Source organism: Leiobunum rupestre, chromosome 4 (assembly GCF_980474605.1).
Source record: "Leiobunum rupestre chromosome 4, qqLeiRupe1.1.hap1, whole genome shotgun sequence".
Lineage (NCBI taxonomy): Eukaryota > Metazoa > Arthropoda > Arachnida > Opiliones > Sclerosomatidae > Leiobunum > Leiobunum rupestre.
Genome location: NC_143387.1, coordinates 15,701,516 through 15,723,659, shown reverse-complemented (window position 1 = coordinate 15,723,659; position 22,144 = coordinate 15,701,516). Strand labels below are relative to the sequence as shown.

The 22,144-nt window shown below is 32.9% G+C and overlaps 1 protein-coding gene across 6 annotated transcripts in view; it reads right to left on the bottom strand.

The window, feature by feature from the left end:
• Positions 1 to 3,103: 3,103 nt before the first annotated feature.
• The window catches only part of tweek (transmembrane protein KIAA1109 homolog tweek), a 150,496-nt gene continuing 131,455 nt past the window's right edge, over positions 3,104 to 22,144 (bottom strand). For 4 of the 6 annotated variants that reach the window (XM_090174006.1, XM_090174010.1, XM_090174007.1 and 1 more), the window contains exons 60-82: positions 21,940 to 22,063; positions 20,302 to 20,402; positions 19,845 to 19,997; positions 19,562 to 19,783; positions 19,289 to 19,498; positions 18,937 to 19,126; positions 18,556 to 18,876; positions 18,082 to 18,199; positions 16,109 to 16,375; positions 15,382 to 15,561; positions 15,005 to 15,298; positions 14,604 to 14,756; positions 14,221 to 14,430; positions 13,683 to 13,940; positions 12,912 to 13,238; positions 12,165 to 12,459; positions 11,079 to 11,302; positions 10,690 to 10,962; positions 10,050 to 10,250; positions 9,536 to 9,730; positions 5,006 to 5,131; positions 3,611 to 3,737; positions 3,104 to 3,541 (exon numbers count right to left, since the gene is read on the bottom strand). In XM_090174006.1, the coding sequence (XP_090030132.1) occupies positions 3,316 to 3,541; positions 3,611 to 3,737; positions 5,006 to 5,131; positions 9,536 to 9,730; positions 10,050 to 10,250; positions 10,690 to 10,962; positions 11,079 to 11,302; positions 12,165 to 12,459; positions 12,912 to 13,238; positions 13,683 to 13,940; positions 14,221 to 14,430; positions 14,604 to 14,756; positions 15,005 to 15,298; positions 15,382 to 15,561; positions 16,109 to 16,375; positions 18,082 to 18,199; positions 18,556 to 18,876; positions 18,937 to 19,126; positions 19,289 to 19,498; positions 19,562 to 19,783; positions 19,845 to 19,997; positions 20,302 to 20,402; positions 21,940 to 22,063 (4,795 nt within the window). In that variant the 3' untranslated portion in view covers positions 3,104 to 3,315. Of the gene's footprint in view, positions 3,542 to 3,610; positions 3,738 to 5,005; positions 5,132 to 8,913; positions 9,194 to 9,535; positions 9,731 to 10,049; positions 10,251 to 10,689; positions 10,963 to 11,078; positions 11,303 to 12,164; positions 12,460 to 12,911; positions 13,239 to 13,682; positions 13,941 to 14,220; positions 14,431 to 14,603; positions 14,757 to 15,004; positions 15,299 to 15,381; positions 15,562 to 16,108; positions 16,376 to 18,081; positions 18,200 to 18,555; positions 18,877 to 18,936; positions 19,127 to 19,288; positions 19,499 to 19,561; positions 19,784 to 19,844; positions 19,998 to 20,301; positions 20,403 to 21,939; positions 22,064 to 22,144 lie in introns of those variants that run through there. The other 2 variants (XM_090174009.1, XM_090174012.1) reach the window with 2 other exon arrangements.

Below are 22,144 nucleotides of genomic sequence, written 5' to 3'. Positions count from 1 at the left end.
TTAAAAAATATATATTACATAATTTACAAAGTTACAATTAATACAATCTATCGAACTTATCTACAACACGGCATCGACGGCAACAACGTTTTGTTTTAGGTGTGCGCCATATAATATACGTGAATTATGACGTCACTAAATTACGGATGTTCTTATCTCACGTCATTATGCCTCCTTCACAATCTCAGATAACTCTATGTGGGTTTCTACGTAACTGTCAACTGACACACCCTACGTATTCTCAATTGAAAATGGGCTCGTCCTCCAAATGTTTGCTTTCAAAACTGGCATCAACTGGAAATCCGCGATAGTTTGTTTTATTTTCTTCAGTCGGAAAACTAGACACAATTTCACAAATGTAGCAAAGGCCACAAAAAATTTGTCGTCTACTGCTACTAGTGTGCCTTCCGAGCAATTATTTAAAGGGGCAATGGGCAAGCATACTTTTTTATCCCCTTCGCAACCGACTGAGAGGAGAAACAGCGGAAAAGCCAGTGGGGTAAATAACGCCCCGGCAGACTAAGCAATGCGGAGGGGGGACTTCCATCGAGGGGCCTCCAAATTGCTTATGGGACTGTGTACAGTCCAATCGCGCGAGGCCTCGTCTAGTTTTTTCTCTTGTCAGCTCAAGTTAATGTTTTACTTGCTTCAAATATTTCTTTATTTTTCGACAGGCGCACCCAAAACTTTATAAATACAACCGCAATAACCGTCACATAAAGATCCAAACAACGTACATAATGAAAGTAACATACTGAAGTTTGAAAAGTATCGAGACACGTGTTTTATAGCAGATCGTTAAACCTTGTATATTTATAACTCAGTTGTGTTTCTGAATTTAACGTTTTTAAGGTAAGGCTAATTCGTTTGCATAAAATAATCGCTGGCCTGGGTAGTTTTTGTCTAGACAATCTAAAATTTCAACTTATGCATTTGCTTACATTTCACAATTATGACAATACGTATTGAACGAAATAATATGGACTCCTTTTAGAACGATATACACAACTGAAATCAAAACGAGTCATAAAAATCCCGTCTTTATATTGTTCAATGAAACGAGGCCGGGGCGTAGGAACCAGGGGGGGGGCAATGCCCCCCCCTAGAATTTTGCTGGGAGGGGAAACTAATGTTATTGCCCCTTCAACTTTTTGGTCAGTTGAAATCTTCAAAAGCTCAAATTCTCAATTTAAAAGCTTATAGAAGCTCAACTGTGTCTTTTCCCGCCAATTTACATAGAAGTCAAACAGTAACACATGCATTCGGTGAAGCTACATTCCTTTAAAAATTCAAAACCATTCTCATTTTATTATTGTGGATTTGTGTATCTTAAATTCATAAACGACTGTAAAGACTAAAATACACTTCGTATGATGACTGTTGTTACTCTTAATGCCTTAATGACATTCGCGACCGATTATTCACTCTACATCCGGGGCTAAGCTCCTAGACCCCCGTTTCTCTTTGCCCCCTTCAACTTCTGAAACGTTCCTACGCCCCTGAAATGAGAAGCGGAAGGGAAGGCAATGTCTCCCCAAAACTTGAAAGTACATCATTTCCCCCCCCTCCATCTTGAAACGATGAATCCGTGGGAATTTTCAAACAGAACATTTAATTTTTACCCAACGTTATTGAATAAACAAATAACGCGCTAACATGAGTTCCCTATGAGAGAATAGTAGCAATAATTTTTTTTAATTATGTTACATTAAGTCATCTAGATCGTGAATCTGGTCGGACTTGGGAGTCTGAACCCCAGACTTCCAAGTTCTACCAGAACCTTTGTTTTAAATGCTCCAGACGCTGATTGCCGTGATTTATCTTAATCGTTTCACTTAGGGCTTAAAGCCATTTTTGAGCGTTTTATATATTTAACATGCTAGTATGTGTTAACTCTAATTGTAGAAGGCGATACACGTTAGCCCTAACTCTAGATGGCGATAATCGCGACTCGGCCTTAATGATTATAAGGGACCCCAAAAACAGTTTTGCGGGAGGACCCCGAACCCATAGCTACGTCACTGACAAAATTACTATTTTTAAATTATAATTTATCAAAAACCAATTTTATATTCTAAATAAATGAATGTGGTAGATTTTGTTTATCTTTAACTTCATTTGAATTGCTAGTGTAATTAACTTTAATTAATACTAAACACACGGGAACCGTACAGGAACCGGAACCGATCGGTTCTAACTTTTAAGAACCAGAACTGTAACCAGAACCGATAAAACAAAAATTTAGGAACCAGAACCGGATCCGGAACCGAGATAGTCCAAAAAAGTGGAACCGTTGCATCCCTACTGAGTACAATTAAGTGGCAAATTGCCCAAGTTTCTCATTAGTTTAATTCTTTGACCCCATAAACATTAGGGGATACCTTGTTTAAAAAAACCAAAACTCCTTCACTAACACTATTTAACGTAATTTTGAACTATAAATAATCAACTGTTGTTTCTGTGCGCGCTTTTAATTTCAGTTTTACTACCAAAGTACTGAAATTAAATTAAAATAAATTAAATAACTTGTAAATAATTATTGTATTGTGTAATTTTGGTCTGTTCTAGAGGTGCTGTTTTAGGGGGGGAGGTGTACGACCCATTATTGGCAAGACGCCAAAAGAGCCACATAGTATGCTAGTGGCGCCCCCATGCGTCTAAATTATGGAATATATAGCAGGGAGACTGCCTACTCGGGCTTAGTTGTTTTAGTTGGAGCTCGCTGTAGTAGCTGGCCGTCCTAAGAGATCCCTCCCTTGCATTTCCAACATCACCCTAGACCAGACCTTCGTATTTCAGTGAGTAAAGGTTGTGATTATATCGTAAATTGGGGTTTTCCTTGCTTACCAAAAATTTAGTCCCCTACAGTAGCACTCCGTAGTAGTTAGAGAGTCAGAGTCTTAATAAAAGTTATCTAAGAAAGTGTTTCAGATCAATTGTTCTTTCTCCAGTTGGTAGTGGCTGGCCAAGAGCGGCATTTTCCCCCTTAGTAATTTAACTGAAGTAATTATTGTGTAGTTGCATCATAAGCCTCCAGGGCATTTTACCTTAGCTCTTGCAGCAAATACCATTAGATATCTTCTAAATATAGTAGTAACGATAATTTATTTGAAAAGATATTAAATAGGATATTACACTTATAAACCATACATATATAAAAACAATAATGACATTTTAAACTTCATGTTCATATTGAAGAATTTAACATAACACTAAACACTAAAATAAAATTAATTACAATTATTTAAAAATGAAACAAATCTGTTATCACATTACTAATACTCTCACATCTTGAAATATATCTATATATATTAACTAATTAGTAGGGGGATTGGTTTCATTAATTGCATTTGCATCTTTTTCTTCTTTTACAGCTGAAAGCATTCTCTTCATAACAACAGACAAAATTTTATCTAAGGGATCCATGCATCCTCTTTGTGTCCACTTGGGTATTGTAACTCGTGCATGCGAAAATCCAAGCTTTTGGAGAATGTAATCAACTCCATAAGGTTCAAATCCTTTTCCAGCCCAAGATTGCAGTCTGAAATAGAATTAATGATTTTTAAGTCTTTTCTATTTCTAAAAACATACCAACAGTCAATATATTTACCTCACAGTAGGCTCTAAATGCCAAGTATGACAAACATAATCACGCCAATCTTTTTGTAAAGCTTCAGTAGGATCTGCAACCTTTCGACGCCTGTCACTGTCCGGTGATTGAGTTTTGCTGTAGCTACCTGTACAGTTATTAAAGTTATTAAATGTCTCTATAAAATAATTAGTGTTTAGAATATTTCTAGAGGCATTTTAACATTTTGTTACCTAAATGCGAGAAATAAGTAATATTGGGATGACTTTTAATTTAATATGAAATAACTAAATTTTAGAGCAACCAGCTGATTCTTTTCAGAATAACTTGAGCTAAAATTTTTTCTTATGCAAAAAGCATTTGGTTACTGATAATTATTTTTATAAGCAGACATAAGTTTCTAAAACCAGGCAAACTTCCTGGTATATCCGCTTTTAAAGAACTTCCTGGTATATCTAATATTAGAGCTGTACAATTCAATGCTTATGGTTACATTAAGAAAAGTAAATACATAAAAAATGACAATATTTGACCATTCAGTGTAATTTTTCAACTTCTATTGAAATATCTGAAGTTTCATTCCTCTAGAAATTCTTAAAGATTAGTTAAATGTTTAGACATCTTGAGGGAGTTTTTTGTTATACTTTATTAAAAAAAATTAAAAATTATTTAAAAAATATAAATACTTTCTCAGTTTTGAAATTTTACTAACAGTCAAAAAACAATTTATACATCATTTTAAATTAAAAATTCTGCGAAAAATGTAAACTAAATTGCAAGTATTTTTTTTTACTGCTAGCAGCAGATATTCCTAATAATCTGTTGAAAGTGATGAGCTCAAAAATGACAAAACAAGTCTACTAGTCGATTGTTATAATAATCCAAAACATTTGGCAATTTTAACTACAACAGAAGAAAATGTTTGTAAATTACAAGGAATATGGCTAAGTAGATTTCGCATTTTGTTCTTTTAAGGTTTTTTTCTTTGAGATACTCCAACTTCTCCCACAGTACTCCAAAAATCGTTGCAAGTCTCATTGGGCTAGCAAGGGCACATTCCAGAAAAAAAATCCCATTTTATATAAAGGCATTGGTTTGTGAGAGAGAGCAGCTAATAAATTTTCAGATGACATATTGTGTATCCGATTGTACCTTTTTTAATCACTAGGGAAATATCCTAAGACCAATTTAGCATAAAATTGCCCTAAAAAATACATGAGTATTTCTCAGAGGGAAATCGCTCATGCGGCGCACTAACAGAACAAGGGCACCAGGCATAAAATTTAGGACTTTCAGAGCAGGTCAAAAAAGAATTATTTAGTATCAGTGTCAATGGCACGTAACTCTGAATTCTAACATAGTTCAATAATTTTAAGTAGAATTTGTAAAATGCAGCAGAAAAAAAAAACAACTTACTATCTTTTTCTTTGATATATGCAGTTATTAGATCATGAAGGAAAAAAAATGCTTCAGCGTCCACTGAGACAAAAATATGATCATCAAATTCCGTAACAAAGCTGCATTCTACTGTTGGCTTAGAATCTGAAAATCATTTCAATTTACAAAAAGGATTCAAAATCCCTTAAATTTGTTGTACAACTAAGTTTTTTTCTTCAAAATAGAATGTTTTTATTTGGAATAATTCAATTTCATGAGGTGATTAATAAGGCGAGGGGGTATATACATAACTGAAATTTTCTAGAGAGGTCACTTCAATGCAACATAAACAATCATTTAAAAAAAATTCCAGAAGTCACTAGCATTTTAATACCTGTTTTTCTCATTCCTAATGTTATTTCTTTAAAATAAAAATGGATACACTTAATTTTAAATTAATACTATTTAAGATAAAGGTACTAGTAGTAGTTACTGTTATAACTACACAATTATAGTTGTATGGATACTGTGATCTTTGAAATTGGTAAGAGCAGGAATGGAGGTAAATCATTTTAATTTTTGGCATTAGGTAATTATTTCTGAAATCATCAGACTTTGCTGCATGATAGTAACAGATTTTAACCAAACTTTTTTGTGGGTTCATCTACCTCTACAATGAAGATTGCCGAAGTTTACCAGAAATATTTCAAAAATTTTAAAAGTTTTGTTTTTCTGAAATTTGAGTTTTTTGGCTCAATTTTATGTATGATAATGACATTTATTTTAATATTGCGTTCGCTAAAGGTTGCAAAAACATAAAAAAGGGTATCCTAGGGTAAAACTGTACGCTTAAACAGAATTTGAAATCTATTTCATTTTATCTGCTATAAATTTTGATACACGGGCCAAAACATGGGGTGACACTTACTCACCCCTAGTGAGTTATTCCACTCAGCTGATAGGCCAAAATCCGCAGTAAAAAAACTGCAAGAATTATTATTTTGGACCCCTCAAAAGGTGTGGTAAGTTTCGTAAAAATCGGTTGACCCTACTATATAAAAAAAAAGATTAAATTTTTCTCATTTTGACCAATTATTTATTGCAATTTTTTGAAGTAATACAAAAAACACTAATGGTTATACTAAACAATTTCTATGCAATTTATTCCATTTTTAAGAACAGTGCTTTGGCCTTTTTCAAACATTCGTTCGTAAAGTAGTAATGTCTTCTCCTTAGTGCTGTGGGACTTAACTACAGAAATAATTTAAAATTCCGAAAATCCAGTGTTCATCTTTTCTATTTGGCCAGTTGTAAGAGCGCGATATTCCGTGGGGTTGAATAAACTAATAAGTGATTCTGCATTCTTCATTTGTTTCTCTAACAACTTCAAAATATAACTTACTGTCCAAAATTGTGGCAACGTATTGACCAGGCAAGAAATCGGACTGTGGATGCAACGTTTCATCGCAGATTTTAACTTTCCAAAATGATTCTTCACCCGAGAGTGTTTAATATTATTACAAAATAAATCTATGTAGATTTACATCGTGATAATACTAAAAACAGACTTGAAAAGGCTAAAACAGTTCAAGGAACACGCAGTCACCTATCTTTTATCACAATTAGCCAAACGGAATTGAAAATTGACAAACTCGGGTGAAGAATCATTTTGGAAAGTTCAAATGTACGATGAAATGTCGCATCCACAGTCCAACTTCTTGCCTGGCCAATACGTTGCCACAATTTCGGAGTTCTTAAAGAAAGAAATGAAGAATGCAGAGAATCACTTATTAGTTTATTCAACCCCACGGAATATCGCGCTCTTAAAACTGGCCAAATAGAAAAGATGAACACAGGATTTCGGTATTTAAAATTCTTTGTGTAGTTTAAAGTCCCACATCACTAAGGGGAAGACATTACTACTTTGGGAACGAATGTTTGAAAAAAAGCCAAAGCACTGTTCTTAAAAATGGAATAAATTGCTTAGAAATTGTTTAGTATAACCATTAGTGTTTTTTATATTACTTCAAAAAAATTTTTATATAGAAAAAATGCTAAGACCAAAACGATATTTTACAAGAACGTTTCTGTGTACAAGATGATGCACTGAAAAAAGCCTTCTTGATGTTGGAGGTGTGCCGCCGAGTGAGTAAAATTTTAAGTGTCACCCCACGTTTTGGCCCGTATATCAAAATTTATAGCAGATAAAATGAAATAATTTAAAATTCTGTTTCAGCTTACAAATTTACCCTAGGATACCCTTTTTTATGTTTTTATGAACGTGATATTAAAATAAATGTCAATTAAGCTAAAAAACTCAAATTTCAGAAAAACATGACTTAAAATTTTTGAAATTTTTCTGGTAAACTTCGGAAATCTTCATTGTAGAGGTAGATCAACCCGCAAAAATATTGGTTAAAATCTGTTACTACCATGCAGCAAAGTCTGATGATTTCAGAAATAATTACCCATTATGTAAATTACTAAATCGATGGATGACACAGTGTAAATATCCCTGACGGAAGAGGATTTTTTCCTTGACAATTAATTTTCACATAAATATTACTATAAGTTTCCACCATTCATTAATTTTATTTCTTTCACAATGTCCAAATTGGCTGCTGGGGGATAAATGTTTCATCCCTTATATGACTGGTGAAACTATTTAAATACTCTCTATTTGTCCATGAAAAAATTAAACCGATAAGGTTGTACTCCAAATCCGACTCTAAAGCAGGACCAGTGTGCTGAAAACCTTCAATATAAGAAGCCTCCTTATAGGGCTGAGCGATTAGATATTTTAGCTGATCGAATCCGGCATCGAGTATTAAATTTTTTTTTATCGAGTAGTCTAGTACTCGATTAAGGGGAACTTTGTTATTCGAGCAATTGAAAAATTAGGAAAAAAAGATACATAACTAAATTAATAGACACGTTTAAGAGGGTAATTATTGAATTATAAGTAATAAGAATCAAAAGGTTATTTTAACACTGAAAGGAATATTAATAAATAAATAGAATTATCTATTTGACTCAACAATAATCTATAACTTTCAAATAGAGGATGTTTCTTTTAGGGGAACTTTAATTACATTTAATATCTCGAAAGAATAACCTTTATATAGATAACCCTGCCATCAGTTCTTTTGTTCCTTTCTCTTTCATCATTAATTTCCTTCCTACCTCTGGTATGGTAATATGTTTTCTCTAATAAATTCATTTTGGAACGAACTTAAGTCTGTTTAAAAATCGATCCTACCATATTCCCTATGATATATGAATGTATTTACTGAGAGGGGAAGTAGGCTACTATGCCGAGCTGCTCACTTTGACCTGAAGTCCTTTGTGATAATCACCGATTTTGTTTAAAGTTGGGGTATAGTTAGACCTAGATGTAAAATGAAAACAGCTAAAGGGAAAAGTTACGATGGGCTTCCGTTTTGCCATGGCAACCAAAAATGTTTTTGACAATTTAAAATGAAAATATATCAATGGAAAATAACATGGGAAAATGACCATTCTACCATTGAAATCTACACTACTAATTAACTCGGTCAGAGAAGGTAACGTGGAAAATTTCAGATTAGTCGGATAAAAATTACTGAATGTATCGTGCCATGATTTATATTTATATCCGCCATTTTATAAAATGGCGTCGTATTTCTATCGAAATATAAAAAGCTGTTAATATGGCTCCGACCGTGTATTGTAGGAATTTTAGATTTATCCGCGAAAATATATGGAAGTTATTAAAACATACGTTTTGCAAAAAAAAATTATTATTCTTAAGATTACGACGAATTTATTCAATTTAGCTCGAACTCTCGCAAATTAGTTTTTACCCCCCCATTCATTACAACAAAGTAGTTCACAATAGTAAAAATTATATTTTTTTCAAATGACCCGTAGAATGGTCATTTTCCCATGTTATTTTCCATTGAAATATTTTCATTTTAAGTTGTCAAAAACATTTTTGGTTGCCATGGCAACACGGAAGCCCATCGTAACTTTTCCCATCTTACATCTAGGTCTAACTATACCCCAACTTTAAACAAAATCGGTGATTATCACCTCAGGTCGTCTCCTTGTTAGTTTACTATCGATTTTATGAATCATTACGAAAGGAGTCTACATTTGCTTCGAAATTACCTCCATCCAAACTGCTGAAACTACTAAAACTCATATTTGAAGACCCCTATACGCTGCTTGCTTACATTGCCAGCTATTCTAAAAAAAAAACGAATTTTTTAGTGAAAGAAAAATTGCTGATATCTTTAATCCATTTTTATTTGTTTTTGATCTGAGATCAAACTTGAATATATTTTAGACTGGAAAATATTTTTACTTGCTTAAAAAAAATCTGAAGGAACACCTTTTGGGAACCGCTGTCCTAGACCACTTATTTTTTGGTAAGGGCATGTACAACCTATTCGAGTAGATGATGATGATTGGGTACTTGCACAGCCCTACTACATTTAGTACCAATATATTTTGATTGGGGTTTGTAACACAGTGAATACTCAAAATAGTTGATTTCCTCTAACTAATATGAAAATACACTATAGTCACCATTCAGGGTTGGTGTTTTTTCAGTTTGAAAATGCTCAGTTTTGAGGTGAAACTGCAAACTTGGTAAAGCAAAGATAACTTCCATGTTATGGCTTAGTTCTGGGCCTTTGGATGTTGCTACAGAGGAACGGCGATCATATACTGGTACAGAACCTGATTCTTTTTCATGCTCTAAAACAGGGAAGCGGTTCACATCTAAAAATAACCATTGGAAAGAAATGTTAGTATTTTTTGTACAAAAGTTACAGAAAATTCAGGTCAATTGACTTAAAATAAGATTTCCTGTACTGTAACAGCCATAAAAGAAATCTAACTAAAGGTACCACTCAGTCAAAAACTTGTTCGGTATAGCCATTGTTCACTGATAAAATTACACCCTCATTTAGGGGCCTCCCATTGTCTGTCAATAAAAGTCTAAGGATGTATTAAGAATTACAAAATTCACTAGATACTATAACCATTTAAATTAAGAGTTGAAATGGTAAAAAGAACAAAATGTTAGATATGCCCTTACCATCGAGGTCACTAGTAGAAAAGGAGTAGTGAAACCATTCTTGCATTGTTTTAAATTGAGGTGGAAATAATACATTCCTTGATATTTTGCAGACTGTGGCCATACTTTTGGACTGTTGATGGTGATGGTGTCCTTGTTCCCCTAGAGACTGCTGACCCAAACCAAATGATAAGTTTTGAACAATATGAGTGTTCATTGAACCTGTAGGAACATATCATTTAAAAAAAATTGATTTAATAGGCTAAATAAAAACATTCATTAAAATAATAAAAATTATAAAGGCACTAGTTTTGCTCTCTTAGAGGCTTTATCATATCTCTCCATCTAATTAACTTATGTAAAGGTGCTTTAGAATAGTTATATTATAATTTGATTACCCAAAATTCTATGAAATAAACAATAAAAACTATAAAATGTCATGTTGCGAGTTATAACTTTTTAATTTTTCAAAAAGAACTTTAATGGGTAAAAATAAATAATTTAGTAGGTTTACAAAATAAATTATAGCCAAATTTATTTCTGTTATTTTCATGTTTAGAAGTAATGAAAAACAGCTCAAAATTAAAAAATATTGAAATCAAATTTTAAATTGGTATTGTAAATTCTATAAATTACAAATTATAATGCATTAAGTACATACCATCTTTATCATTAACTTCCTGTGCTTCAGTTGAAAAAACAATATTGGGTTCTTTTAGACTAAATATAGCCCAAGATTTTGATCGGAAGTTAATTCCATGAAAACAAGCCAAAGAAATGTTGTTTCCACGCAATTCCATAGTTCCTCCTAAAATTGTACCATGTGCTGGCAAAGACGTAGGTAGAGTATTCATTTGAAGGCCAGAAACTAAAGCTAGAACCTTTTGCCAATGACGATGGTGTCTAGTTTCATGGGATACATTAGGTTGCGCACCTAAATGGAAATTAAGTTTAAACAGAAACATTTAGCCATAAACAATGTACAAAAAATCTTGCGGAAATTTTCTTCATTATTACTTTATGCAAAATACGTTTCTAGAAATACTCTACCTTCAGTGGGTTTTGGACGAAGTGGTCTTCGAATAATAGAACGGTGATGTTGAAGTTTTGCAGCTTGTAGTGAAGAAAATACTCTTTTACTGCTATGAAACTGTTGAGAAAAGAACTCTTCAAGTTTTGTGTACATTTTCATCAGATCAGTTGTCGTTGATTTAGAAATAAGCAGCTGAAGTTGGTCCCATCCCAATATTCCATGAACAAAGATTAAAGCGGGTCTATAAAAGAGTAGAGTTGTTCATGATGTAAAAAAACATATAGAATAAATCTGTTTATAAATATTAATAGTTAATTTAATAGAATTTCTTTATTTAAATATTAATAGTTAATTTAATAGAATTTCTTTATTTAAATATTAATAGTTAATGGAATATAATCTCTATATATAAATATTAATAGTTAGTGGAATAGAAACTACATATAAATATTAATAGTTAATTGAATAGAATCTATATATAAATATTAATAGTTAATGGAACAGAATCTATACATTTATACTGATTGATTTTATCATAAATTTAATACCAGGTAGTCTAAATTAGGTTTTGTTGTTGTTAAGGGATGCTAGCCAGAGGGCGCTAGGTGGGGATAGTGAACATAGACAATAGCAGGCTCAGCTAGAAACGCGCAGTCGACATTTAACCACTGCGAAGCATGCACAATGTAAATTAGGTTATGATTAGAAGCTATTTTAGATATTACTCAGTATTCTTATTTATAAGCAACACATAAATAGTTGTTCCATTTTCTCACATGAAATATTTCACAGGCCTAGATGAAGTTTTTGTTTTTCTGTGTGGAGGGATAAACAGTGCTTAACTAGGCTATATAATAAGTTTAAATTGTGTAGATTTTAAAAGTATAGCTAATTAATAGATGCAAAAAATCTATACACAGTTCTCAGTAAGTGTTTATTAAATATACTTCTATCACAAGAAATATTTTTTTAAATGCACAAAAAAAATTATTTTCCAGACATGAACCTTGTTTAAATTTTACTCTCAGATCAACCATTTTATAAAAACAATTATGACTGATATTTTAATTTGTAAGTGATTATTTAAAGAATCAATTGCTTACCTTTTGGTAGGATGTTTTGGAAAACTACTTTCATTTTCCTCATCAGATGCATTTGTAGAAGATTGAGGTTTCTTTCTTTGATGATGGTGATGTGCTTGATTTGCTGAGAATATTTTAGCAGCAGCTGCTTGAAGTATATTGGAAATTTGCCATTCATCTTTAAGATTTATATCAAGCGATGAAACTCGACTCATTAATACACTTGTCCCCATGTAATCTAGTTTTGCTTCAAGAGCCGCCAACTTTAATGCAACTTTATGATCAGGTTTTTGGCCATAGTCTTCACGAAGATGAACTGAAGAGGTAAGAAACACAATTTTATAAGTCGGAAAATTTCTACTGGGTAAAAATGTATTAAATAAAAAAAATTCACATTTGAACCTGCATTTTATATGGGAACTAAATGTTATTCTCAAAATGTAATTTTTTTATCAGGGGGTTTAACCCTGTTAGACATTAAAATGCGTAATTGTGAATATGTTGATATTTTTAATAACGTGTGCTACCAACAATGTTTTTATTTATATTTAGGGAAATTACTATGTTGAGACGATCCATGGGCATCACTTGAATTTTGCCCCAACAAGAGAGTGGTTATGAGGAAAAATGTCACCGATATTGGTTTTTATTTCAAGTGGCAAAAGCTTACTTTTTGAGCAAGAGGGGGATTGAGCGAAACGCTCAAAATAATTTCAACTTATTCATTTTCGGTTCTACTACTAATTATAAATTTTGAAAGGAACTTACTATATGTGTCAATTCGGCTAAGTTCAATAACACCTCCAACAATTCCGCCTTTACTATCTAAAGAAGAACCTTCTAATCCCACAGACACCAAAAGATTTTTATGACCACTGCTGCCAATTGATAATCTTCCTTGAGATTTAAAATCTCTTGTTAGCCAAGTTGTATTTCCCATTACATTTCCCATATTCATTTGAACATTGAGGCGTGACAAGCTAACAGCAAACAAAACTAATGTTTCCCAAGCACTTCCGCCTTTGATATGCATTGGAGAGCCATCGCTGTTGTAAAGTACTCCAATTCTTATTCTTTCATCTTGATCTTTAAGTCCTGAAAAACCAAATAAGTACAATTCAATATAACCATAATAACAATCTGTTTTTGACAGAAATATTAAGATTTTTGCCTCGTTACTTTTTCAAACTATGCGTACCACACAGCTATTTGAAAATGAAACCCTCACTTTTGTAAAAATAGGTATGTACCACAATAAACTGGGCTCTTATAGATGACCCTGATACTAATATAACGTCAAACTAACAAAAAGATGTGTAAGAAAACCTAGTGGTGTACTAAAATAGTACTTCACAGAAGATTATTAAGGTCTTTCAGCAGTTTTGACTCTCTTTTAGTCATATTTCAACCAGAGTTTGTAAATTCTACAATACACATTTTATACCTTCTCAAATTTTAAACAATGATGTGGGATTTTTTAAATGAAAACTGAAATTTGACTAAGTATGTACAGAAAATTGTTAGGAAACAGAAGCATACCCTGTTTAGTTGGAGTATCTCTGAAGTTCAGCCTGAGACCTTCTCGACCACTTGTTTTCCCACCATAAGTCATACAAGATGGTAGTGATGATGGATGTGAGTAAACTCTTTCTCTTAACCTTGCACCTTCACTGCTGCTGTTATTACTAATTCCACTTCCAGTACTTGAGCTATTTGAACCAATGCTTGTGCTAGTACTTCGACTTTCTGTTGCATTATCAGCTCTTTCTGTTGCATTATCAGCTGTTTCTGTTGAATCTGAAAATATTTAAGATAAACCAGAAGTCAAAGAACCAAAATTATCAAACAGCAATAACATTTTTTTTTCATATGCGCCTCAGCCAAAAGTAATATTAACTAGCATATGAACTGCTAGGCACACCAAAAAGTTTAACAAGTACTTATCCCATTCAAAAGAATAAAACTAATATCACCTTATCAAAAGAAATAAAAACACTTCCGTACAACAAAATAAAATAATTGCTGATTTCTAAAGCATCACTATGATTTATTGAAATAAATAGAATAGTATAGTAACCTGGATGTTGTGAAGATTTCATCATTAAAAGCTGATCGAAAGTCGAAATAGGAGCCGATGGACATGAATGAGCTGTGGGTCTTTCCCCAGGAGTGTGCACAGTAGAACTAATATCGGAAGATGTTTGTGGAGTGCTTGACATAAAAAAGTCTGGTTTTCCCATACTTGGCGACAATGTGCCACTACTGCTACTTGTTTCGAGAGAGTCATCTGTAAACACACAAAACTAATATAATTTATGCAAAAATTATTTTGGTCACATCAAGGAGACAATATAATTTAAAAACTATGAAAAATTTAAATAAAATAAACAAGTAATATTAAAATTAACACTTAAAGTGATACCATAAGAAGAACGACAGATGTACAAAGAAAGTATTTACCTTGATCACTGTATAGCGCACCGGAACTGCTTTGGTCACCCAAAAACATCCTACGTGCTATAGAACGACGATACCATGCCTTTGGAAATGCTAAGATTTCTGTTAAACGGCGCATATCATACTTGAAAGAGGCAGATCCAATATCACAAACAGCTTAAATAAGTTATGTTAACAAAATTAAACCATTATTCTTAGCTAAAGTACAATAATTTCAAAGTTTTTATATAGCAGTGATTTCATAGAAGTTGCATTATTAGCAAGTGGATTTACTAGAGTTCGAGGATATTTCAGGGACAACTTAACACTGAAACTACTCTATAATAAGCAATTTGGTACAACAATAGAAAAGTAAAAAATTTTAAAGTGCAAGGCAAAATGAAAGCCACTGTTAATAAACATACCTGAAAATCTTATTATAGCTCCAGGAGCTGGGGTTACAATGAAGGATGCAGAAGGCAAACCAATATCTTCGCCTAGGCTATTATCTCGACGGGACCAACTTTGTGAAGCTCTTGAAGATGACGAAGATGATGATGATTGATTAAGAGATGATGTTTGTATTGGATTTTCAAATGAAACGTTCATTTTACGGCTTCTAGAGATATTGACTTTAACAAATTCTACTTGTAAACTTAAAGAATCTTTTCTTTCACTGGTTGCTAATGGTGATGTTTCACCATCTTTAGAAGAGCTCCCTATTTACAAATAAGGATTCAACAAATTTTAAAATTTGATTGTTAAATATTTATACAAGTTGTAATAAGGCAAATGCACAAACCTGAATTTGATCCTCCTGGCTTCTTTGCTCCTCCATATGGATGGAAAATATATAATGAAAAATCAGCTAGACAACCAGTCATACTAAGCCCACCAGCTACAGCTCCTGCTCCTCCAGGAACCCCTCCAACACCATCTTCCTGGCCAGTTTTTATGCTCTCTTTGCGAACATACTGGTTACCTAAAATAAATAGCAAAAAGTTCATAATGATAAGAACGATTACTTTACATTCCTGTTCCCTTTCTGTCCAATTTCCTCATTGTTTCCTAGAGCTAATCCCAAATCAAACTTTCATCATTCCCCTTTCATTACAATATTGAGTGTTTTTTAAATTTACTTCATAATACTTGATAACATTTTTGACTTGTGTTCCTTTTCAAAAACTCCGTAAATAAAATTAAAAACTTCAAAGGAAAATTTATAAGGTAGTTCTTGTCAGATATGAGTGCTAGTACATACACATGTTTAATATTTAGTTTCATTTTATTATTTTTTGGAGTCCATGATGTACAAAATTTAAGCCAGTGAGGGGATACCACAAAAAGTTACAAGGGTTATACTTAAAAATCTAAGGTAATCCGGTAATAATGTAGTTTTTGAAAATATACTTTGTACTTCATTAAAAATTTTATTTTGAAAATTACATTACAAGAGAAACAGATTACAAACCTTACTTAAAAAGTATCTTATTACAGGGAAGATTAATTGATGAAAAACTAATATTTACTTTTGTTGTTCAACAGTTTTGGTAACTCAGTTGGTGTGCCTTCTATAGCGAGAGGTTCATCTTCTGCTCTTTTAGAAGAAAACACAAGATCTACTGAAGGCAACCTCAACAAACATTCTACTCTGGAAACTGGAAGGCAACTGAATCGAACAATGGATGGCTGCATTCTGAAGTAAACAATTACATCAACTGGGAAAGAGGCATATGCAGCATATTGACTGGTTGCTGCTCCAACCATGGTTGAAGCCTTTCCTCCACTAGTACTCTCTAAAATACAAAAACAAAATTACATGGTGTTATCAGGAAAGTTTTGTTTATCCGGCATCATGGTCTACTTGTCCAACATCACGAGAGAAGGGAAAGAAAAATATCAACAGCCTGTTTTAATCAAGTGGGCACATGCAAGTTTTAAGCAACCAATGCGATACTAAGCGAATTTGATTGAACTTTAAGGGAAAGAGCATACTAGTAGACCATGAAGTAACATTGGGAGAAACGCTAAAAATTGTTTGAACATATTCATCCTACTTAAGTTGGTGTTATTTACTGGAAATATCTAAAGTGGCAATGGGGAATGAAACAAATTAATTGATTACTTGAATATTGTCAAAAGTAAAGTTTTCCAAACTCAAAATGAGTGACACGCACTGCTCCGCTGCACGTTTGTTAAATCTTCCAGATATTAAAATTGAGTTACAGAGTTTAGCTATTACCTTTTGGTTTAATAACCACCTTAGGCCCAAGTCATCTAGTGACTTTTAATGCCTTAAACAGTAGGCCGGGTTACAATGTGTAGGAAAGTGGTGGCAAGCCCTTCATGCCAGGCGAGCCAACAGCTCCCTACACTAACTATTATCGTTAACCTCTACAATTTATATGGAAAGGGGAAACCGAAGAACTCGAGAGAAAACCCCTTTAACCAGTGGGGAGAGAACTTGAAAACTCTATGCAGAATGATTAGTTCCAGGTTTTCAATCAAACCTGACTCCTCTTGCTGCGAGGCTAGAGTGCTAACTACTCCGCCACCCCACCTTTACCAATTGGATTATACTTCATTAGCCCATAGTAATATAGAGTCTTAGAGGTAAGTTATTTCAAACCAATATATTTTAGGGTCTATTTTTGTAATACATTAGGTTTGGGATCCAAGAGGGGAAAATAAATTTGCCACAGTTGCTAAATTATCCTTACAGGAATCCATAATGTGACCTAGGGATGATCATGATGGCCAAGTTTGAGAAACTTCGAAAATAAAATGGAAGGGTAGGCTATGAGAATTGCAAAACCTTAGCCCAGCATTCACTCTTCTATGGAAAATTTAAAATAACTAATAAAGATTGGTGAAAATGGATTACAAATCTTGGTCTATTTCATTTACAATTCTGATTCAAACTTGTAATTACAGTATTGGTAATAACAATAATCTAATCAAATAACAAGTGTTAATTTTTTCGGACAAACCGTAGGGTTAGATGCTAGCGTGGAGACAGCCCGTTGGGATTAATTTCAATTTATATGCAGTGATCTTTGCAACTGAGGTAGATATTATTTTTTCCATCAATTTTTAAAATTTAAATAAGAATTTCCTAACCAACAGGGTGTCAAAATTTCTTATCGTTTTACATTTTAAGCCATAATGACAGTTAAACTGAAGTGTAACGAAACTGTAGTTATTTTAAAGAGTGAAAACACCAACAGCAGAATCGTGAGTGAGGCCACAGTTGAAATGGAGTACAAGAACAGTGTTAAATCGTACCAAGGTGGATATGGCAGGGTAAGCTTTCCTACGTCAAGGTATGAACTTCTTATTCTAACAATCTAAACATTTCTAAAGACTTATTTACAGCTAATTTAATTTCAGTAGCAGAGAAAAGTTCTTCCATGAATGTCCAAGAGTAGTGTTAGTTTTTATTATGTTAAAATACCATCTGGTTGATGAACTCTGATAAACTTTTAATACTGTAAAATGTTACCTTGAGTTGCTTGAGTTGTTTGAGATGGAACTTGTGTTGGTGGCTTTGTAATGTGTATTGGAATGGGTTCTAGAGCTTGCTCTAAGAAATCAAGTATGTGAGGACTAACCACAGCTTCCTGAATTAAAAGAAAAGTAAATAAAAATAACTAAGCAAATTCTCATTGAATTTCATAAATATTCTTATAGTTAAAGTGCAGTTGGACAATAATAGTTGGTATTTATTTCATTTTGGTTCAATCCAGACTTTTATTTTCTTTCTCATGAGCAGCCAGTAGGATTACCTAAAAATACCTTTTCACTTTCATCAAGAATCCAACTAGTTAAAACCTTTATAACACAAAGGTTGACTAGACATTTACCACATAAAACCTGTAAATCTTTTTAAAATGTGTTGCAAGCAAGTTAGTATAAGCCTCTCTACTCATTCTTGTAACTCAGGAATTACTGAGAAAACGTAAGGCAGTCAAATTACCTCTGGTATACTTTGCAAAGTCATCCAAGCAAACAGGCTAGCTTTTTTAACACCAGGAGATTTTTTGCAGTTTGGAGTTGAAAGATTTGTGTTAACTGGTGGTTCAAAAAATGTTACATGTTGTTTCTCTGCAACATGATTGTTTGAAGACAGCCCAGATTGAGATAAATTACTAAAACAATTGCTTATACTGCCAATATCTTTTCTATTAGACTCAAACCCAGAATGAGGAAATGAACTTGTAGAAGTAGTTTTCAAATTAGATGCTTTGTTACTGAACATTTGAGGATCATTAATAACTGTTTTGGAATTGTAATGAACCTAAAAATGTAATATATAAATGTAAGTGTTTATTTACATATCAAACTTCTCAATTTTTACTTTGACATCAAGTCCTGGTATAAGAAAAATTGTAAAATCTGCTATCTGCCCAACAGCTGACGACTGCAAATATCGTAATTTTGTGGAAGAAGCATTTAGTTTTAGACCACTTCCGTGTCTTTTTTTAGATGAATGACTAGGAGATGATGACTCAAAACCACCAGAAAAACTTCGTTCTTTCTTTGTACCCCTAAACATAAGAAATATAAATATAATTCAGTACATTTAAAGTAAAATACAATAATTGTACTTATTAAAAAAATATGAAAAGGAAATGCAATTCAAATTTTTAAATAAATTTCAAAACCAAAGAGCAAATTTTTAAATAAAAGACAAACGATAAAAAAATCACCTTCTACAAGTCTCTTCATCTTTATAAGTGTCTTTGGTGTGAAAAACACATTTACCACTATTAAAGAAAACTTTCACATCAAGCTCAAAATCAATGCTTGGTTCAGGAGTAGGAGGAGGTTTTGATACGAGTGAACCAATTTTTCTATCTTCATTGCAATTTTCTTGAGTAACTTCAAAATTCGATTTTCCGGTCTTAGAAGTCCTAGACCTAATAAGAAAGGGTGCATTATAATTTTAAAACTGCTTTTCATAAAAAATATAATACCTATACCTCAAAATTACTGGAGGATAGTCTTGATCTGTTTCTGAAGATGATAAAGTGCTAGGTGATGTGGGAGCATGTTCTTTAAGGGACACAGGCATCTTTGAGCCCAAAGTTGTTGGAGAGCAGCCTTCAAGTCCATGTGATGGGATAATCGAATCATTTAATAGGATATCTCCATCACTACCAATATGGCCACCAGTTCCAAAGACGCTATCCAGTGATGGCTCTCTGAAACACATTGTTTAATAAAAAATTTAGACAAAAATAGTATAAATAACTTAGAAAGTACCTTTGGGGGATCTTTCTTTCATCAGGACACAAGCTGTTTAAATCAGCTATATCAACTGAGCCAGTTCTTGTTGGATCATGACTTGGTGAGCTTTCCTGACTGAAGCTTCCTAACCCATCAATTGTGGAGTAGTCTAATTCCCCCATACTGTTTCTATAAAAAATTAAATAAATATTCCACACAAAACGCCTTTACAAAATAAATAACTAAGGGGTAGACTGAGAAATAATTTAAATATAGGAGTTTAAAAAACGAGTAGAAAAACAATTTATATTGGAAATATCTACATTAGCCAAAATTATTTTCCATTAAGTTTTCAAACATTATATCAAAAATAGTTCATTTTAAACTCATTAATTTTCATTAAAATTATTTTTTTTTATAAAATTAAGAGCCAAAACCAACTAGGTTATTTTGTTTCATTCATCAGACGGTTCTAACCAAAAACAGTACTCACTCTGGTCTTTCATGAACTACATCAGGAAAAAACAATGACATAGATGGAATATTAGAAGAGCCTCTTGAGCCTAGTCCAAGTTTATCTTTGAAAGATGTAGCCTGAAATTAACAAAAGAATACTGGCATGACTAGTAAAAACAGTACGAAATTAGCTAAACATAGTCAAGTGTAGCAGTGATTACGGGATAGACTATAAAAACCAAAGTTGGTTTTTCTAATAATCTTCAATTTGAAATTTTTTAACTGGCACCTCATTTTATATTTTAGTTTACGCAAAAATAATTTCCATGCTATAAGCTTATTAAGTTAACAGACATGGTCTATCAAAAAAGGTGAGCCAACCAAAAACTTCTTGGTTTAATATATATAAGAAATTATTTAGATGTTAGAAGCACAAAAATTGTGGATACTAATTCACTTTTCAGACATCCAGGACTCTAATCAGTCGAGTTCTTCGCAGTAGCGAGAGGAATATTATACATATATATTTTACCAAGTGGTAACCCCACAAAGTATGCACTTTACTCCTGTATTAATGACTCTTAACATTTATTTCTTTATATACAGGGTGTTTCAACAGGTTATGCAAATATTTTAAGGAGTTGTAGGGGGTGAGTTACACATTTTCCTACTATGAGGTAAAGGAGCGCCAGAGAGCTTCAAAGTGTGGCCTACTAGCCCATGGAAGTAAGCTGCAAGAAGCACAAAACCAAGCAGCAGGCACTTTAAGTACTGTTTAAATTTACTTTTTTACGCTGGTTACCTCGATTTGTTTACAAAATCCTTTCTTACGAACCACACGAACCCAAACCATGATGTTCACATTTTCCTGCTGCTTGGTTTTGTTCTTGTTGCAGCCTACTTCCAGGGGCTAGTAGGCAACACTTTGAAGCTCTCTGGCGCTCTTTTAACTCATCATAGGAAAATGGGTAAAAAACAGACATACTTCTCAACTCACCCCCTACAACTCCTTAAATTTTTCATAACCTTGCGAAACACCGTGTTATCAAGAAGGGCAAAATGTTATTTAGGAGAATCAGGATTAGTCAGTAAATCTATGTATAATATTATATAAACATAGGGAACACTATTACAAACCCACCCTGCTTATACTTAAACAGTTCAAACAAATAAAAAAAATCATATTTTTTAATCAAAGCTGAGTAATCTGATAATCAACTCTCAAAAAATACTACTGCAGGGTCATTTTAGTAATTTTGAGACATGTAGTTTTACATTTTCCTTGTATTGTATCCTCCCAAGATCCCCAAACCAGTCCTGCTGCAGTTATTTCTGACCTCGCACCCCCACTCTATAATATAGGTTTCATGATGTAGCTTCTTGGTCAAATTTTGTGAATCTAATATTATTAGTTTAAAATAATTTTTAATTTTTTATTAATTTATTATTTAGTAATAAATCGTAGTTTTCATTATTTAGGTCTCAAACTGAATACCACTAGGTATTTTGTATTCAAATTAGAATTTAAACCATTTATAAGGACTCGATAGCATGAATGATTTAAATTTTCAAGGACTTGTCTGGATTTGAAAACCAAAAAATTGGGCTGTTTTTTTGCATCTCTCCAAAAATCATTAAAAATTGGTTTTGCCTGCCTCTGCTTGCAAATGCATACCTTTACTGATTGTCTCCTGAGTTTTTTTATAACATCTCTCCGGAAATCATTAAAAACAGCAGCTTCTAGTTCTTGCAACCTTTTCATTTCTTGTTCTATAGTGCTTTGGCTTGCACCAAGTAACCTTTAATACATAAAAAAGTTACTAATATCCAGAAAAAAATTGACGTAGAAATAATAATAATAAAAACGCTTTTATTGGGTT